This window comes from Rutidosis leptorrhynchoides, chromosome 11 (assembly GCF_046630445.1).
Source record: "Rutidosis leptorrhynchoides isolate AG116_Rl617_1_P2 chromosome 11, CSIRO_AGI_Rlap_v1, whole genome shotgun sequence".
In the NCBI taxonomy this organism is placed as follows: domain Eukaryota; kingdom Viridiplantae; phylum Streptophyta; class Magnoliopsida; order Asterales; family Asteraceae; genus Rutidosis; species Rutidosis leptorrhynchoides.
In genome coordinates, this window is record NC_092343.1 from 155350888 (window position 1) to 155371682 (window position 20795).

The window sequence follows — 20795 nt, forward strand, 5'->3', positions numbered from 1 at the left end:
CTGACGATGATTCAAGCTCTGTCTAACCTCTGATTAAAGCTCTGCTCCTTTCGCTGATTTTCGTTTGTTTTGATTCGACGTGAGGTGCATCTGATTTTATTTTAGTGAAAGGTTTCTGTAATTTGGTTTATTTGTTTTTGATTTTTGTGTGTGGGTTTGTATTTGGAATAAAAGAGAGTTAGATCGATTAGGGTTTTTTAAGTTTAAGTTCTTATTCTTATATATTTTGAGTTTATGTGCAGGGACCACCCACATGCGTTTAGTAAACCACAAGGACCACGAACCCCGAAAATGAACATCAGACCATTTACCCTTTTCATGTAAACCACAGGGACCATTTATCTAATTTTCTCTACTAAAAAAGATAAGTCCCTTAATGAAACCATAGGTGGTAAAATGGGCAGGTTAGTTCATGAATGGTTGTTAACTAGATACATGTGAGGTTGTGTTGACCTGAAACACTTCTCGTCCAAACTTTTATACAAATAACTAGTGTATCAAATATGATTATCAAATACATATATATACTACTTTGATAATAAACTAAAACTTTGAAAAAAAATGATTTGGGAGGTTTTATGGATCGAAGATACACATTGGGAAACTTTCAGTTCATTAGATCCGTTGTTTATCAAGCAGTTTTTCTATTTTACTTTTTGTCCCATTGAGAGATATATCATAACCCAAATCAACCCATTTATAAGTAAATTGATCTAACTTCCATTCATAATTCATAAGTAAACTGATATAACATCGGCCTAAGAACTACATCACATTTTGCGCATCTTGGTATGTGGAAATCTTCATCGATTTTGATTGAAGGAAAAACAAATTAATAAAAATAAAAATAAAGAGTATTATATAGTAATTAGATAAACCACTCTTGTTTTCTTGAATGTAATGACAGATAACAATACTAAGAGGAGGTTTGTAACTTGTACCGAAGTGGATAGAATCAGTAATTTGCCAGAGAATTTGATAGACTTGCTTTTAGAGAAGCTACCTGTTCAAGATGCTGTGAGGACACATGTTCTGTCAAAAAAATGGAGGTACAGATGGACCTCAATGACGTCACTGGTTCTTGATAAACATTTCTCAAGAAAGTTTGCCAAAAATGGAAGTTTTGGTCATAATGGATTTATTAGGATCACAAACTATATCTTTAACTATCTCAAGGGTCCTCGCCTAAAGTTACATCTCCACATACCAAAAATGTTTCTTGATAGTTTCCAAGAAGTCAATCAATGGATTTCATCATTGGCAAGAGATGGTGTTAGAGAACTCGTCCTTACAAATTCAAACCAACCTTATCAACTTCCATATTATTTTTTTCATTGTCTAGAATTGAGAATGCTAGAACTTGACAACTGTATCATTAAGCCACCACTTGAGTTTCAAGGATATCTATATCTCGAAAAACTTACGCTTAGGAATATTGAATTTGGGGCTAACTTACATGGAACTATTATCAACTTACCACAGCTCAAGATGTTGAAACTGGTTGCATGCACCAACGTTTACAATTTCAAGATCAAGTCTACAAAGTTGTTTCAGTTAGTGATCAGGAGTTGCCCCGATGCAACTTTGCTCCACTTGTTGCATAGTAAATGTCTTAGTGAGTTTGGTATATTTATCAAAAAACCTATTCAGGGAGTTGAAAGAGTTAATTTGGCATGCTTGTTAAGTAATATGCCATGTGTTGGGTATTTTGTTATCGACGGGTATTTTCTCCAGGTACGAGTTGAATTTTAAATTCTAATATTTAAATTTTGCTCTTCATCTTTTTGCGTTTGAGCAAGTGAATACCATTCAACTCTTGTGTATAGTTAGTTCTCATATATTATTTCGTATCATCTTCCAGCCATATCTTCTTTGTTAACTTATAATCTTACTTTCACCCTCACAGTTTTCTATTGCGGAAAATATTCCCAAGTGGCTTCCACACCCAACTAATAGTTTAAAGCTTCTCTACTTACGAGACTTCAAATTTGGTGATTTGTATCAACTTCAAGGTGTTTTATGTATCCTTCGGAACTCACCTAACTTGAGACAACTCGATGTGTACAATCAGGTAAAGAGTGCTAAACGTTTCTCTTGTGTTTTTGTGCTGTGTGTGCTTTTTATAGTAATTTAATGTGGGTTCCATTTATACACAGTCAGTCTCACTTTTAATGTATTTCCAGGATCTTCCACATGTGCATTTGGATGTGAAACCAGCATTAACTTATTTGGAAGCTTCTGACTGTTTGGACCAGACATTGAACTGCTTGAAAACTATAAATATCATGGATGTAGAAAGATCAAAGCCCTTGTTGCTCTTTATAAAGCTTTTACTTGAACATTCTCCCACACTTGAAAAAATATCAATCCGACCACATGCAACTGCTGATGCTCAGGAAAAGTACAACTTCTCTAAGGATGTTACGCGGTTCCCACGAGCTTCCTCGAAAGCAGAGCTTCACTACTTGGATCCGTAACTACAATCCACTAATAACTTTAAATTACTTTATAATTTGTTGTGTTCTAATTGTATGCATATATGTTATGGGTTTTCATTTTTTATGTTTTGTATGCTGTAGGACTTGAGTATTGTAATACTTAAAATTGGAAATATGGTTATTGCAAAATTCTAATATTATTTTTCTGTATGTATATACTGTTTGATAAACCCAATTATTGGTAATAATAAATTTATGGTTACAGTGACCCTTAACTGAATTTTGCACCTTCCCCATGGTCATGAGCGTCATATCTTCAAGTTATTCAATCTGGTTCTTTAACTTGTTGGGTGGTACCCTATAAAATCGATAACCCTGTTGGTATTTATTTATACTTTGCGAGCGGCTAGCAGTCGGTTCAGTTTAATAAAAACTAGATCAAGTGTTCCTTACATGATAGTTCTGTAACACGCATCTTTGAAAAAAGAAAATTCACAGATTGATTTGTTTGGATAAAATATAGGGGATTATAGTCAAAATGCCCAATCTTATCAAGTTTATTGCCCTGGAGCCCAAATTTTTTTTTCCCAAATTGCCCTCTCAAGATGCAAGGAGCTTTGTGTCTTGCCCGCGCAAGGTGCAAGCTTGCGTCTTGCGACCTTGTGTCCTTATCTTATCAGAATTGGATTTTCTGGATAAGATTTCGTCAGATTTCCTAGATTTTTTCGGATAAGATTTTTACCCTATATATAGAATGACCCTGAAACTTTGCATTCACAGTCTCATTACATTTGAAAACATATTCAATTCAAAGATTATAGCCACGTTAAGGTACTGTTTAAAGCATTTTTTCACTAATTTTTGTATTTATGAATTGTGCTAATGATGATTAATTTTAGTGTGTTGTTCATTTCAGTTAATATCCATGCCAGGAAGAGCTTACGACGAGTTTCACAAGGATAGTCATCACAACTAGGTTGATGATAGACGACGACTAGTGGCTGATCGTATTCTTACTGGTCGTTATGTTGCTGCTCAACCTAACTTTTCTGCATACTAGCGGGGAATTAGTGGTGGAGCTTTTCTCAATCAACCTCAATATAATGCGAACTATCCCAAACTTGTTAGGGAATTTTATGCAAACTATGTATTTGATCCACGTAAGGTGAAATGTGTTCACTTGAACATGTTTGGTTATCCATACAATTAGACATTGGAGGAGTTTGCTGAGAACCTGGATATCCCCTTGGGGAATTTCAAGTTTTTCAGTCTCATCAAGGATGTGAAAAGTGGCCCAAGGAGGTCACCTGCGAGAAATTTGTTCTCAACTTCTGGTTATGTTATGGATTGTGCAAACCTGATTTTGTCTTTCCAAACAGTGGTCCTATCATTATCAGGGAAGAACATATTTAGGACCTGATGATGAGGGTCGTCGAGAAGAATGTAATATTTCGAGATGATGATGATGTGGAGCTATATGTAACTAAAGTTTTGATTTTGATGTGTTTGATTGAACAAATCCAAATTAATCTTGCATATGTGGTTGCTAATCGAATGGTGGGATTGCCAGCGGCTGCTGGGAGAGGATTACCCTATGGCTTGTTGTTGAACAACTTCTTTCTTTATGAATATGAGTTGATGTATCCTTCTGATCGATTGGAGTTGCTGAGGTTCTGATTGCTGCTTATATGTTTTAATTCGGTTGGTCATGTAATAAACTAGGTCGTATGGCCTTTTGTAATAAACTATGTAATTCGAATTACTTAAATGTTATTGTAATATTATTCTACCTTTATTCTACCTTCTTTAAATCATATTTTATCAACAAGACGCAAATACGCAAATCATGTCTTGCGTCTACAAATTAGACAACACGCAAGGTGCAAGTGGACTTGCGACCTTGCGTTCTTGCGTCTTTGCGCTTGGTATTTAATTTAGTTTATAACCCTTTTTCGACCACTCACTTGACACACACACACAACCCCACACGCAAGATCGCACAAAACGCTGTTATTTTGCAAATGCAAAAACGCAAGATCATCTTCTCCCTCGTACGCAAACTAGTTCGTAACCACCTTCACCACCTCCACTAGCACCGGTTAATCTTCTTCACCACCACCGCCACGTACGCTTCGTCTCCGTCACCACCAACCCACCTACTCTTCGTCTCTGTCAGTTTTCAAGTAATACACCAACCGAAAAAATCAAGAAATCAAGCTAATAACGATGGCAAATACACATGTTAGTTCTTCCTTCACTAGATATGTTAGTTATAAATATGGTATATATATATATATATATATATATATATATATATATATATATATATATATATATATATATATATATATATTTCTTATGTTCGTATATAAATGTGTTTATGTGCACACCAACTGTTTGATGAAATGTCTCTATGATAATCATCAACAGTTAACACTATAATTGGTTTTTTTTTTTTTTTAATAATGGAGTATATGTTATGTTTTTTTTTTTGTATATGATGACGGTGAAACAACTCTTTGTTGCTCATTAAATTAACTTCACTGTATAGGCGCAAGGATCATCTTGCGTCCTTGCGTACTGAAAAAAAAGAGGTCGCAACACCAAATTTGCGCCCTTGCATCCCGATGGTTTAACACGCAAGTAGTTTCTTGCGTCCTTGCGTTCCGTTTGCTGATGTTCTTCTTACTTTTACTGGGATGGGTTGAAGGTAAATTGACGATGAAGAATAAATTGAGTGTTATAAGTGGTGTGAAGAAAGTTATGACAGAGAATCAAATAAAAAAGTTTAAAGAAACGTGTTTTGGTCCATGGTTAGATCTTGAATACGTGGGTAATGATCCCGGACTTGTACATGCTATGCTCCAACGTAAAGCCGGAAGGAATAGATGCTGCTAAGTACCCCAAAGAGCGTGATGACATTTGGTTTACTTTTAAGCCTAATTGTTCAATTAGATTTGGTCGGCGTGAATTATGTCTAGTTACGGGGTTTTTGTTTGGTACCCGTACGGACATGGCACATTATATCCCTAAAAATTATGAAAATGAGACCGCAACAATTAGACGACATTTATTTTCGACCATTAAAGATAGCACAAACATTTTGATTGGTGATATTGAAAAGATGCTTCTAAAAACTAGTCGGGTTGGTATTTCGAATGATGATGTGGTGCGACTAGCAATCATCTTGGTTGTAGAGAGCTTTTATGGGTAAAAAATCCGCCCATGTGGTGAACAAGAAGTTTTTATATTTAGTCGAAGATTTTTCAAGTGTTAATAAGTACTCATGGGGGTCTCGTATATGGGAAAGCCAATTAGAGAGCGGAAAGGCGTACACTTTAGCGGGGTTTATGTGGGCATTTAAGGTAACAACATGTTTGATTTTAAATACTTGTATTATTAAATATATATTTGATATTGTTAAAACAAATGATTTGTAGATTTGGATACTCGAGGCTTACCGTCGTACCATTAATGCCTTTGCTAAAAAACGGACAAGAATGGAGTACCGATGGCTCTTTTTTGGAAGTGGTCATCAGCGGAGATTTTTGGAATCTCTGAGTACATTAAACTCCTAGATATTATGGTTAGTTGCATTAATTTTTTTTAAACTAAATTAAATTCATATTTAACTGCTATTAACAGAGAGGATATGGTAAGGGCGCAAGACCATTCTTGCGACCTTGCGTTCTATCCTTAAGCTTGGACACAAGGTTGAACTTGCGTCTTTACGTACTAGCTGCATAGGAGACGCAAATCTAGATTTGCGTCCTTGCGTCTCGCTGACCAGGATAGTCGCAAGATTTTTCTTTGTAATTTTGCATTTAATATTATGTTTAATTATGCAGGATGATTATCCCAAGAACAAGAAACCTCTACGTGGTATGTTCCCCACTGATACTGAGAAGGGTTGTCAATGGTGGATTGATAGTGACGCGTTCTTTGTTTGAACATTAGTTGAAGAGGAGATCCTGAAAGATGATGATCCCGAAGAAGTTCCGGAAACTGCAGAGCAGACACAAAAACATCAAAATCCGGATGTACGAGAATTACATCGTTTGGTAGCGTTGTTGACCGAGTGGATAGACAAAAGTGAAGATGAATTTAGCAAGCAGATGGAAAAAGTTGAAAATGAATTAAGAGAATGTAAAAGTAAATTATCGGAATGCGAAAAGGGTTTTTCAGAGCAAGAGTATCAGGTATATTTTGAATTTACCTTGAATTTATATATTTTTTGCATTTGAATATTTTAAATAGTTCTCTATTGATTTTATATATTTTTGTTTTTTATTTGCTTAGGATGATACGTATTTTGATAAATCTTTGTCTAACAATGAGATTATCAAGCCTTCTCATATGCAAATACGACGTGGAATAAGAGAAAGAAGGCCCACGCGTGCATTAAGGTCCCCGTTTACTTCACCTGGCTATAGAAAACCCCTTGAGAAGGTACGTAACTATTATATTAGTTTTATTTCAAATGACTAAATTATGTTTGTGCTAAATTGTGGTTTTTACTGATGGTCGGTGATGGTCGATCTGATGTGGACGCAAGATACAACCTTGCGTCCTTTTGTTATGTGGACGCAAGGTTCTTCTTGCGTCCTTGCATCTAGTGTTCGCAAGGTTGTCTTGCGTCCTTGCGTCTAATGTTTGTGTTTTTCTTAACTAGATTTCATGTTTTCCACAGTTGTCCAGACATGTCATTGAGAAAGTGGAAAACATGAATGTTGTCAACCTTGATACAGAAGAGCAAGCTTTTGATGCGCAAGTTGTTGATTAGGAAGCTGTTGATGGCCAACCTGATGCTATGGTAGTTGATAATGTGGTACCTGAAACAGAAGGACCATAGAAGGTAAGTTGTAATTCTGTCGCAAATAAGGTCTTGCGTCCTTGCGTATGCTTGTTGGTCGGTAGAAAAACCCATCTTGCGCCTTTGCGTCTCGTAAAAAACATTTACGCAAGGTGTGTCTTGCGTCCTTATGTCTTATTTTAAAATTCTAATGTTGGCTTTTTATGTTGAATTATTGTAGGATGGTAAGCCTCTTGTGAAGGTAAGTAATAAGAGAAAAAGGAAGGAAAAGGACTGGGCTAGTGAGGAAGAAATCTGGGCCATGATCGACAAACTTATAAATGATCAAGGTTGTCTTCAACGACCACCAACGGGAGCCTGGAGAGATCAAAGAAAGCATGAACCCCCTGCAAGAGATCCCAAGTCAATTATACAGAGCAAGCAAGAGACCCGTTGCATGTTCATCTTTCAAAGTGATCAGTTCATTTACCTTAGTACGAACTTTTGGATTCGCCTGCTGGGATTAGGAGAGGCTGGGTATTTGGAGAACTTGGTGAGTGATCTTCTTAATTTTGTGTTTATGTCATGAATCATTAATTTGCATTAATATCTTAACCTGATCTTCTTATTTTTGTAGCACATTGATGGTTGGGCTACATTTCTTTTGAGATATCGTCAGAGATTTCTCCCCAGAACAAGCCAGATGTTTAACACTCCTGTGTTTCCACATGAGGTGGTTAAAGCAAGTTCTAGATGGACGATTATGCCATCGGCATTCCTTTCTCAGCTTGCAAATTTTAAAGATTTCTATGAATTAACTCAGAAGGAGTAGGAGGAGAAGTTGAAGCAGAAGGAGGAGATGTTGAAGCAGGCCAAGGCCAAAGATCCAAAATTGCAAGTAAATGAAGGAATCACTGCCGTTAAGGAACCAAATTACACGTATATAATTTCTCTAGGGGATTGTAGTGATGAACTTTATCCATCTTGGTCTGTGTACGTACACTCTTAAAACTTTGAATCTGGTATTGTTTATAATTAGAACACGTTTTTAAAAGTTGGAACAGGCGCAAGGTCACTCTTGCGACCTTGCGTCTTGTTAGGTGTTTGGACGCAAAGTCACTCTTGCGTCCTTGCGTCTTAATGACTTTCTGGACGCAAGGTTTATTTTGCGTCCTTGCGTATTGTTACATGTTTGGACACAAGGTTAAATTTGCATCCTTGTGTATGGTTAGTTGTGTGACTAAACATTCTATCTGTTTCAGATCTTGATCCTAGTACTCTTTACAGAACCATAACATTTCCTACTACTATGTTTTAAGTTAGAAGAAATGAAGTTTTATGTGTACGACAGTTTACCCGGTATTGCCAGTGCAGCACTCCAACATGTTGTTACAATGTTGTGTAAAAACTTTCACGTCTACTTACATGCGATTGACTACTATAACAAGATGCCAGAGTCACAAATTGTTGATTACTACCAAAACAATGAGACTTTGGAGTTGATGGTTGAAAGTGCTCGTAATGTGCCGGTGCAAATAGGTGAAACCGGTGACTATGGGGTTTGGGTGTGCATCCATATAGAGAGGCTGGTGTTTGCACAGGAGGGGCGTGATGACCTTGGAGATCCTAAAAAGGCTGCACAGGAATATAGGAACAAAATGGCAAGGACGTTCTTTCGTGCACGTTTTGATACACTACCGCCGCCGCCACCTAATCCACCATAGGAAAACGATGCTCAAAAGGATGCTCCAATAGAGAAGCAGATTGTATGATTGTTATTCCTATTTAAATATTAATTATTTTGTATTACATTAAGTTGTTAGTTGTGTATTTTTGTAAATATTTTTCATATTTGTATTCTGGAATAGGCGCAACGTTGGACTTGCGCCCTTGCGTATTTGTGATTTTGGTCACAAGGTTTATCTTGCGACCTTGCGTATCGGTTCATGAACGGATGCAAGGTTGTTCCTGCGACCTTTCATTTACATGTAAGTATTGTCTTACGTACGCAGGGTGTTTCTTGCGTCTTTGCGTATTGTCCTGGTTATTTAAAGAAAATCACACATAAAATACATAAACTTCGAGAATTTGTTACAACAGTCGATATGACATTAAATAGGAAAATAAACAGAAACTTGGATATTGGTTACTAATTATCGCTCGCTAGATTGCACATTGCATAAAACTGAGACTGATAAGCATGAAACGCTTCAGCCTCTGTGAGTTTCTCCTTACCCTTCTTCGACTTTGATGTTGAGGCCGATGACTACCCTTTTAGAAGTTGGTTCACCAGTTCGATCAACTGAAGCTCTGCACGTATCCCTATTATTACTATGACCTGCTTCTTTGCAACGAGTACATGTTCTTATTGTTTTTTCAGCGTCTTCACCCGTTGACGGAATACATTTTGTTGATTTTGGGCGTCCGGGTTGTCTTTTCGGCTTAATGGGAGGGTTTACTATTTGTAGGACGTCGGGCACTGGATCCGACCATTCAGACCGATGGGGAAAAGGAAGGATGTGTTCCAAATATGTATTTATATAAGTTTGTGTCGTGAACCAATGTGATACAAATTGAGTAACATCAGCCACTCCAAAGAGTCGTGCTGCTGCAAAAACATGTCTGCAAGGTATGCCTAACCCTGCCATTGACCACATAAACAAAATCTATCTGTTAGATTAACGAAGCCATTTTTTCGTCCATCGCGCACTTCTACTAGATTGTTTGTCGATGGAATTGCTTGCCATCTTCTTGATTTTTTCGTCCTCTTGGCTAGTTTATGTTCAGCATATGGAGTAACCGTTGAAGTAAGACTAACCGATTGGTTGCGATGTTTGAAATACCAATCTTTTACTGAAGCGCGAAAAAATTCCAATAACATGCAAACAGGTAGTTTTCGAGCATGTACGGATAGTGCGTTAACAAACTTTACACTGTTGCTAGTAAGGTGTGAATACCTAAAATGTTCAGCTCTACTTCTGGACCATTTGTGGAAACCAACTTCATTTAAAACGTTGTAAGACGCTTTCAATCTTCTTCAAAATACATTAAGATGATCCTCAAAATCCGACGCACGATAAGCTTTAACCATTTTCCAATAATGCCATTCAAAATATTTGAATTTTCTAGATTTACTTTTAATGGTTCTAAGCAAATGACGAGCGCAGAAATAGTGAAACACTTCGGGGAACACGGTTGAAACACCGTGTGCTATTGCCAACCCTCGATCGGAAATAAAAGTAAGCTCTGACATACTATCACCTATACCACATGACATTGAATGGTCTCGCAGGTTTCCCAAAAACCAATCCAAAGACTCGTTTGTCTCGCCTCCAACAATTCCATAAGCCAATGGCAAAATTCCATTATTGCCATCCATCGCAACAACAACTAAATTTGTACCCAAGTATCCTGCCTTCAAATGCGCTCCATCGACGATGATTATCGGGCGACAATGTTGAATAAATGATCGAACCTGCAGGAATGAAAAAGGTTAAATAAAAATGTTAATTTGAACAAATACGCAAGGACGCAAGATCTAATCTTGCGTCTTGCATACAGTTGACGTGCGAGTCACAAGGTACTTCTTGCGTACTTGCGTCTTCTGAACCTATACGCAAGCTTTTCCTTGCGACCCTTGCACATCGTTCATACTTTATAATTTTAGTAAATGGTAATAGTGATACTTACAACTACACCAAGGGAATAATAACACATCAGAAATCTATTTTCTTTGTCGGTGACCAAATTAGTTACGCTCTCCGGGTTGTGAATCTTAATGTTATATAGGTAAATGGGAAGCATTCGGTACGAGTCTTCACTACTCCCATGAAGCATCTATAATGTATGACATTTGGCCCTCCATGCTTTATTGTAAGATATGCTGACACCAAATCGGCTGCCTATATCCGCACGTATATCGTTTGCTTTATATTCCTGATTTGCAGATTTGAATGAATCCACAAGCATACTACCCAACACCTTTTTGGTTACATGTTTATTGATTCCCATAATTAGTGTGCGTGAGCATGTGTATACGTCATGCAGTTTCTTTACCTTAAAGTTTTCAGTGAATCGTACTCTGTAAGCACTACATTTCCACTCACAATTTGGCAACACACATTTAGTGGTGTATCGAGTTTTGTCTGACTTTACAAGCTTTATTTGGAAGTTTTCTTCAAGACATTTAGTAAATAGAGTGTTTATAAACCCTTCTCTGTTCAAAACAGTTTGATGAACTTTAACTAAATCTAATACCCTATAAGTGGTTGGTATTTCAGTCGTATGTTCGCGCTCTTCCTCATGCTGACTCAAAAGCGTTGGCATATTCCAGAATGGCTCTTGCTTTTCTTCTTCATATTGGAATTCTTCTTCTCCGTCTTTTGCTCCATATGAATCACTATCTTTGACAACAGGTGCCTCAAACGGGTGGTTTCCTTCTTTAATTTTACATACGTTTTCAAGACCATAGTTAAAAAAATCAAAATCTTCTGTGTTTGGAGGTGGCAATTCAGGTTGTTCCATTTCTAAATTGTTACTTGCAATTTTTTCTTCGGTATCATGCAAAGGTAACAAATGTTGTGGCTGGTGTTTAGGTGATTTTGGTTGTTTTGTTGGTTTTGGTGGGAGTGTTTCTTGGTTTCGTTGTGGCTGGTTTGTCGAGTTTTTTGTTTCTGGGTTTTGTTGTGGCTGATGCTTTCTTACTCTATCAACAATATAAATCTCAATAGGAGCATTTACAATTGCATATTGTAAAAACTCATGAAAGTCTTCATCATCATCAGTAATATCAAAAACATGATTATTAAAAACGTATATCATTGAAACAGCTGCATTGGGTGGTAATTCAATCTTTTTAAGAACATTTTTTAACAATATTCTCTGATTCATTGGTCTTACGGGCGCAATTGGGAGTCTTAACCGAATTCTAAAACAATCTTGTGGCATATACGTGGGTATGTTGTTAATATACTCAAAAGAACTACCGCGACATATATGAACAACAAATTTATCATCATAAATACAAAAATTAGTGAAAAAAATGCTTAAAAGAGTGGCTATAATCTCTGAGTTGAATATGTTTTTAAATGTAATGAGACTGTGAATGCAAAGTTCCAGGGTCATTCTATATATAGATCAAAAACTTATTCGAAAAAATCTAGGAAATCTGGCGAAATCTTATCCAGAAAATCCAATTCTAATAAGATAAGGACGCACGGTCGCAAGACGCAAGGTCACAAGCTTGCACCTTGCGAGGGCATTCTGGTAATATTTTTTTGGGCTTCAGGGCAATAATATGGATGTGAGTGGGCATTTTGACTATAATCCCTAAAATATACTTATCACATCTGTAGTGTAATGTTTGGATATTCTTGTTATTGTAACTATAGTGTTATAAGGCGTTAGTTAGTTTTGTATCCATCCGTCAGGCACCAAAGTGACACAAATGTGAAGGTACGTTTGTTTTCTCCCAACCAATCATAATTTTTCATTAATTATATTTTTTTATTAATTAATTTATTTTTCACCCAATTTTCAATCGGATTTTACTACATCACTCTCACTACAACAAATTTGCTCGTTAACCACGTATAAATTTACACACTTTTAAGAAGTGTGTACTTTTTTATTAAATTCCTCACACTTGTAAATGTTTGTAAATGTAATACATTTATAAGTGTTGAATATCGTTATAGTTTCACACATAAAATTTGTGTTTGTACACACTGATAAGTGTGAACAAACTTTTGCTACAATTCTAAGTGTGAATTTTTTTTAACATTCAACATTTATAAATGTAACAAACTTATACATATTTATAAGTGTGAGGAATTTGGAAAAAAGCTCACACTTTCTTACAAGTGTGTAAAAATATGCGTGAACAATTGATAAATTTGTTGTAGTGTCTACCTAATGTTTAAAAACAAAACTGATAGTTGAGGTTAAAAAAATGTCAGAAACTGAAATTGGCAAATCACAATCTCGTTTCTGCTGACCCGCTGCCCATTATTGCACTTTTTGGCCAAAAAGTGCACAACTGACCGTGATATCACTGCCAAGGGTTAGAAATGGTCCAAATAAAAAACACAACAATTTTATGACTGGGTATTGATTTGATTGAATACAATATACCCATTTCCAAATAGTGCTTATACAAACATTAATTTATCTTTGCATATTTACTGTGAAGGGAAAATAACTTTACTACACGAACATATATCAGTTTTAACAAACAAGAACATGTGGCACAGATAAGTTGTACCATACAGCATGCAAATAGTAGGATCTCAATATTTGCTGTAACCCATTAGGAGAAGTCGATGAAGTCAGCATCATGGATTAATTAATTTTAGGTTCCAACCACACGACAAACAATTAGTACGTATTGTTTGTTTGTAGTCTTAAAAAACAGGAACACTGAGCGATGAGGTGTTTAGAACTCGTGGTAATATCTGCAGTAACAGCCAACTGGAATCATGATTCAGGTAAATCTAAACTCACATTTAAATGGCCTTCAGGAACAACAGACCTCTCCCCGTCTCGCGTTAATTTTAAAATCTGCAATATCATCAGCTCGTGTTTTGCCAATATTGATACTAGTTACTAGAATTGGGTTACATCGGGTTTAAGAATTCAGTCACATTTTGAGCATGTTGGTATGTGGAAATCTTCTTTTCAGAATTTTTAATGGATTTCAATATCACCATCGGGTATACTAGTTATTCCCAAAACTCTTATCTGAATTGTTGCTGTCATAACCCAGACTTTCTATTGCTGCTGCCCACTGCAGTCAACTCGTGTAATTAATTTGTAACGTCCATAATAGTTATTCTCATTCAGGCACTGTTGTAACGCTCCCCAATTACTCCTTTTTAAGAATAGGCTGATCCTAGTCTTGCGTTAATCTTCAATCTGCAATATCGTCCACTCGTGTTTTGCCAATATCTATAATTGAAGTAGCTGCACCAGCATCATGAGCTGCTCTGTACAATTCATGTACATTTCTCAATTAAACAAAAAAACCCCACAAAAATACCAAAACATAATAACATTCACGTCAAATGAATTTGCATGAACATTTGTACCGGACAAGTCGGAAAGCAGACATCGTCATAACCGATGAACCAAAAACGAGGAAAGCATCACACCCGGCAGAAGCTTCCATAGCTAGTTAGCGACAATCGCTCAAACTTTTCGTACATTATCACAAAAAAAACAACCTTTAAAAAGAGACAAACTAAACCTATTAGTCAATTAGATCCAGTAATTACGGATTTCATGTATTGATACTAGTTATTAGTAGATTTGGGTTACATCGGGTTTGAGAATTCCGTCACACTTTGAACATGTTGGTATGTGGAAATTTTCTTCCCAGAATTTTTCATCGATTTCAATATGATATGGATCTTCCGAATTAATACTAATTGTAGAAGATCACAAGCTAAAGTGACGAACACCCAATATTAAGAATAAGTGTTGTATCATAAAACCAATAGAAGTAATCCATTGATTATTGAATTAACCGATCTATAATTTCCAAAACCGAATTCTAACTAACAACTATATGTCTTACACTGATGCGTAACTTCAGTTATTTTGACATCACGTGCAGAGCCTGTGCCCATTAAGTAAAGTCCATAACATCATAATCCGGACCTTCTATTGCTGCCGCCCACTGCAGTCAACATATATACTTAATATACTTGTAATGTCATAATAACAATACTGAGAGGAGTGAAGTGTATAGTGTGACAACCCGGAAATTTCCAATCAAATTTAAACTTTATCTTTATATTATTCCGACACGATAAGCAAAGTTTGTTAAGTTAAATCTCAAGAATTTTAAACTGTGTTCATACATTCATTATAACCTCGACCAAATTCTGACGATTCATGAACCGTTATATATAAATAGATATGTATATATATGTATATATATGTATATATATATATATATATATATATATATATATATATATATATATATATATATATACATATATATATATATATATATATATATATATATATATTATAACTTGAGAATATTAATAAAGTATTGAACGTATATTACTTTACACGAACGTATTTGTTTCAATATGTTTATCGATGGAATTAGAAGATAATATCAAATGATTGATTTATCAGATACATTGTGATATGATTACGGATCTATGTTATGAGGTCCACTGTGATTTAAGAAATCTATTCTTTTTAACAACATTCAAAAAATGGTAAAGTGATTTATAAGTAAGAACGTGGAGTGTAAATAACTTAGATGTTGGATATCGACAAGTTAAGTAACTCGACATTTTTCATACGTTTATTTAACCTTTGGACTTTATCCCATGCTTCACTAACAGACCGTAATTTAAAAACTTGAAACCTATTATGAATATATATGATTCTACTTTTCTAAAACGTTTTATGATATAACGATTTCCATTATTTTAAGCTTTTAACAAAATGATTCTTAAATATATTTAGTTTTGGAAAACAAAATTATCATATTTATTTGATTTATTTTCAAACGTACAAAAACGTTTTTAGTTTAAAAAGAACTTTATTATTAAAACGTATATAACTTTTATAAATATCTAGAACCACTTTTGACAACTCATTACTTAACCAGTATGATAAAGATAACGATATTTATATTTTATTTTATTAAATATAAATAATGATTTAAATTAATTTTATATATATTTATACGCGTATTATACGTACATAGTTTTATACTTTTACTATACTTTAACTTTACCTTTACTTTACTTTTACTTTACTTTAATTTTAATAATTTACTTTAAAAATTCATACTTTAATAATTCACTTTAATAATTCATACTTTAATAATTCACTTTAATAATTCATCCTTTAATAATTCACTTTAATAATTCATACTTTAATAATTCACTTTAATAATTCAAAAATCTATTATAAATAGAATTCAATAGGTTTCATTATTTCATAGAAACTTGAAATATATTTCTCTAAACTCTCTCAATCGACTTACATATATATATATATATATATATATATATATATATATATATATATATATATATATATATATATATATATATATATATATATATATATATATATATATATATATATATATATTTACTCAGTATTATTTCAAGATATTATTAGTATACATAAAATATTACGACGAGGTCATGAGCGTATTATTTCAAAATGGATTTTTCGAATAGAGCTAAGGAAAACATGGGTTATAGCTATGGAGGTGATGGGTATGGTTCATGGGTATGCTCGTGAGGTCAATATAGTGTTTATCATTTCCGTTGCGACTACGTACCTTTCCTGCAATATTGAATCTCAATATTGATACGTGAGTACTCATAATTTAACTTTTACATACTAATAGTGTATCCCTGACTAGTGCTCGAGTATTTAGGATTATGCATGCTTGTACTTTTGATATTGCCCTTAGACAGGTTAGGTTGAATCTTAAATTAGTTACACTTGCGGTTGAGATAAGGTATAAGATATGCATGTCCTTGGAAAGCTAGCGAAAAATTAAGAACTTTTCCTTTAGATATCGAATGGTTTCGATGAACGGATTAGAAGTTATAATCAATTGAATTTTCGATATTTTTATTAAAAATGATTATTATTATCGTCGTTTTTATCGTCGTTCTAGTTTTATCTTATTATTATCATTATTATTATCTTTATCAATAAAAGGGATTTATCATTAAATTGTTATTTTTTTTATTTATTACTATCGTTATTATCGTTAAAGTTATAATTAGTATTATTATTATTATCCAATTATTATTATTATTATTATTATTATTATTATTATTATTATTATTATTATTATTATTATTATTATTATCATCATTATTAATATATATATATCATTATTTAAAAATGGTTATTGTTATTGTTATTATTATTATTACTATATTATCATTAGGATAATTATTAGTATTATCGTTAGTAATGTTATAGTAACTATCATTATTAATATTAGTGTAATTAAAACAAATATTTGTAACACCTAATTATTTTGATTACTATTATTATCATTATTATGAACGCGATATAAAAGACGATTAAAAGCTATTAAACGAAACGATTAGGAATAAATGAGTAAGAGTATCATGATGAAATTAAAATATTATAAGATATTGATTTAGATAAAATTATCGTTCTTATTATTTTTTATCATTGCTATTATTATTAAAAGTATCGTTAGTATTAAAACTATCATTTTAACAAAAATTATCATTTTAATAGAAATATCATTGTTACTATAAAATATCATTATTGTTATTATTTTAAATAGAATTATTATTTTTAAATATAATATTAAAAATTATCGTAAATATTAAAGCTATCATAATTAGAATTATCGTTTTATTATAATATCATCTTAGTAATTATAAATATTGATATTTTTATAATAAGAATTATTATACAAAATAATACAACTTTTACTTACTATCATTATAGATATTATTTTATCAAATAAATATGTGATACAAACATATTTTACTACGTGTAATAACTTACTTTAATAATATCTATCATATTATCTTTATGATATTAAATGAACCCTATAAATTTTATTACTTAATATATATAAAAGTATATTTTATTATATAAATTTAATATAAAATTTTATTTATTAATAAATAAATTATATTATTTACTCTAATAAATTTTTTAAAAATATTTAAAAATATAAAACGACGATATTTAAACTATATATTAATCATGTATAGATTTTTAGAAATTATTTTGAGACAAATTTACTTTTGTTGACTTTTGCATATTAGTCTCGAGCATTAGGATTGTGGTACACTATGACTTGACCTAATTTGTTAGACAAATATTGACCAACACATAAATATATATAATTAATTTAGGTTCGTGAATCCGAGGCCAACCTTGCACTTGTTCAATGACGTTATATGTATTTTTACTACGAAATACAGTATGGTGAGTTTCATTTGCCTTTTTACCCTTTATATTTTTGGGCTGAGAATACATGCGCAATTTTTATAAATGATTTACAAAATAGACACAAGTACGTGAAACTACATTCTATGGTTGAATTATCGAAATCGAATATGCCCCTTTTTATTAAGTCTGGTAATCTAAGAATTAGGGAACAGACACCCTAATTGACGCGAATCCTAAAGATAGATCTATTGGGCCTAACAAACCCCATCCAAAGTACCGGATGCTTTAGTACTTCGAAATTTATATCATGTCCGAAGGAGGATCCCGAAATGATGGGGATATTCTTATATGTATCTAGTTAATGTCGGTTACCAGGTGTTCACCATATGAATGATTATTTTTGTCTCTATGCATGGGACGTATATTTATGAGAACTGGAAATGAAATTCTTGTGGTCTATTAAAATGATGGAAATAAATGATTATGATAAACTAATGAACTCACCAACCTTTTGGTTGACACTTTAAAGCATGTTTATTCTCAGGTGTTAAAGAAATCTTCCGCTGTGCATTTTCTCATTTTAAAGATATTACTTGGAGTCTTTCATAGCATATTTCGAAGAACGTTGCATTCGAGCCATTGAGTTCATCAAAGATTATTATTAAATCAATTTATAGTTGGATAGTGGATATTATGAAATGGTATGCATGCCTGTCAATTTTCGATGTAAAGAAAGTTTGTCTTTTAAAAACGAATGCAATGTTTGTAAAATGTATCATATAGAGGTCAAATACCTCGCAATGTAATCAACTATTGTAAATCGTTTATAATGTATATGAACGGGTCCTTTCAGTTGGTATCAGAGCGGTGGTCTTAGCGAACCAGGTCTGCATTAATGGGTCTAACTTATAAGTCATTAGGATGCATTAGTGAGTCTGGACTTCGACCGTGTCTGCATGTCAAAAGTTTTGCTTATCATTCTAGTCGGAAATCATCTACTTATCATCCTTATGAAATTACCTACTTATCATTATTAGTCTAGACACGTCTTGCTACATTAATTGCATGAGTAGTGTATAGACAAAATTCATATCTTAGCGTATCTGCTAAATCATATCTTATCGTATCTATTACTTTAAACTTTGCCTGACATATCCCGCAAATTCCTCCGTAATCTACGAAATCTTTTGATCTATATATATAGATATCCTTTGTAAATAGAATATCACCCAATAGCCAGAAAAATCATTTTATATCGAAAAATCCTTTATCAAATCGTACGAAATGGAATTCGTCGTTAGTTCAAGTCACTCGGATTCCGAAATGAAATCTCACTCAAGCTCCGAAAGCAGTGTGACCGGAATGGATCAACCAATCAGTCATCACCTATTCTGGATAAATTGGGGATGGGTTCGTAGCCTCCTCAATCATTGGAGACAAGAAGAAGGTGATCCCTTCCATCCACCACATTGCCCTCTTGACGAAGAACCTGAAGCACTTACCGGCGAACCTGTCCGAAACACCATTTTCTCGCTCATTTCCAGAGTATCTCGTCACGATTATATATTACATCAAATTTTAGATTTTATTTATCCACTCGTCCGAACCGACAATCACCCCGGTGTAATAGAAGAAGTCAACGAGCTTCGCGCTCGGGTAGTGGCTTTGGAGAATATGGTGCAGAGATTACAAACACCAGCAGCAGCATCAGCAGCATAACCAGTACCGCCATCATCAACGCCAACAGTACCATTACCACCTCCAACCACAACCACGTCGTAAACCTCAACTTCACAATCTGTCCCACGAGCATCAACGTCATACGCACCATAGATACCAAGGAGTACCAACAACAATAACTGACGAAGTATTAATTCATAACTTCATTGGAGAAACATTCCGCGGCGATTATGTAATCTCTAAAGTCTTAGAGATTATCTAATCTAGCCCTAACCATAAATCAGTTAAGCGAACCAAAATGATAGAAGGAAGAGTAGAAACCCTGACAAAAATGGTGTGTGATTAACAAGCTAAACTTGTTTTACCAACAGCATCAACAGTACCGTCAGCGTCACCAGCATCGTCAGTACAGTCAACATCAGAATCAACAACACCTATAACATCACAAACTCCGTCAGTTCAAGAATCACTGTGGACATCATTACGAATCAATAACGCGTATATTGTATCAAGGAGTTATGAAGAGTTAACTCATTCCCTCTGAAGAAATTATATGTATATTTTATATATACATATTTTGAAATAAAAATAAATCTTTCCGTGCTAAGCTATTGTGTGTGAATCTTAACTACTCGGTTAATTCATCTTACAAATATGCAATAATGTACGTCCTTCACCCGCAACTTAACCATCGTTAACTACAATCTCTGTCTCAATTCAACAAATTCCAATTCATAATAAATCAAGTATATATTTGATTTTACACTTTCATCATTGATGTAACCGAAACTTCTCAGATACCATCACTCGTACTTTGCGAAGTTCACAAGAATTTAACAAAAATCAACATCACGCCTCAACAAATAACGAAGTATTGATTCGTAATTTCAATATTATTGAAGAAATACTTATGTAATCTCTAAAGCCTTCAAGGGATTATTCAATTCTAG

The 20795-nt window shown here is 33.8% G+C and overlaps 1 protein-coding gene across 1 annotated transcript; it reads left to right on the forward strand.

Annotated features, from left to right (window-relative positions):
• The first annotated feature begins 900 nt into the window (after positions 1 to 900).
• LOC139875087 (F-box/FBD/LRR-repeat protein At1g13570-like) lies at positions 901 to 2586 on the forward strand. The gene is made up of 4 exons (XM_071862455.1): positions 901 to 1734; positions 1907 to 2071; positions 2184 to 2473; positions 2580 to 2586. Exons 1-4 carry the CDS (start codon positions 901 to 903, stop codon positions 2584 to 2586), a joined length of 1296 nt encoding a protein of 431 aa, XP_071718556.1.
• Positions 2587 to 20795: the final 18209 nt, after the last annotated feature.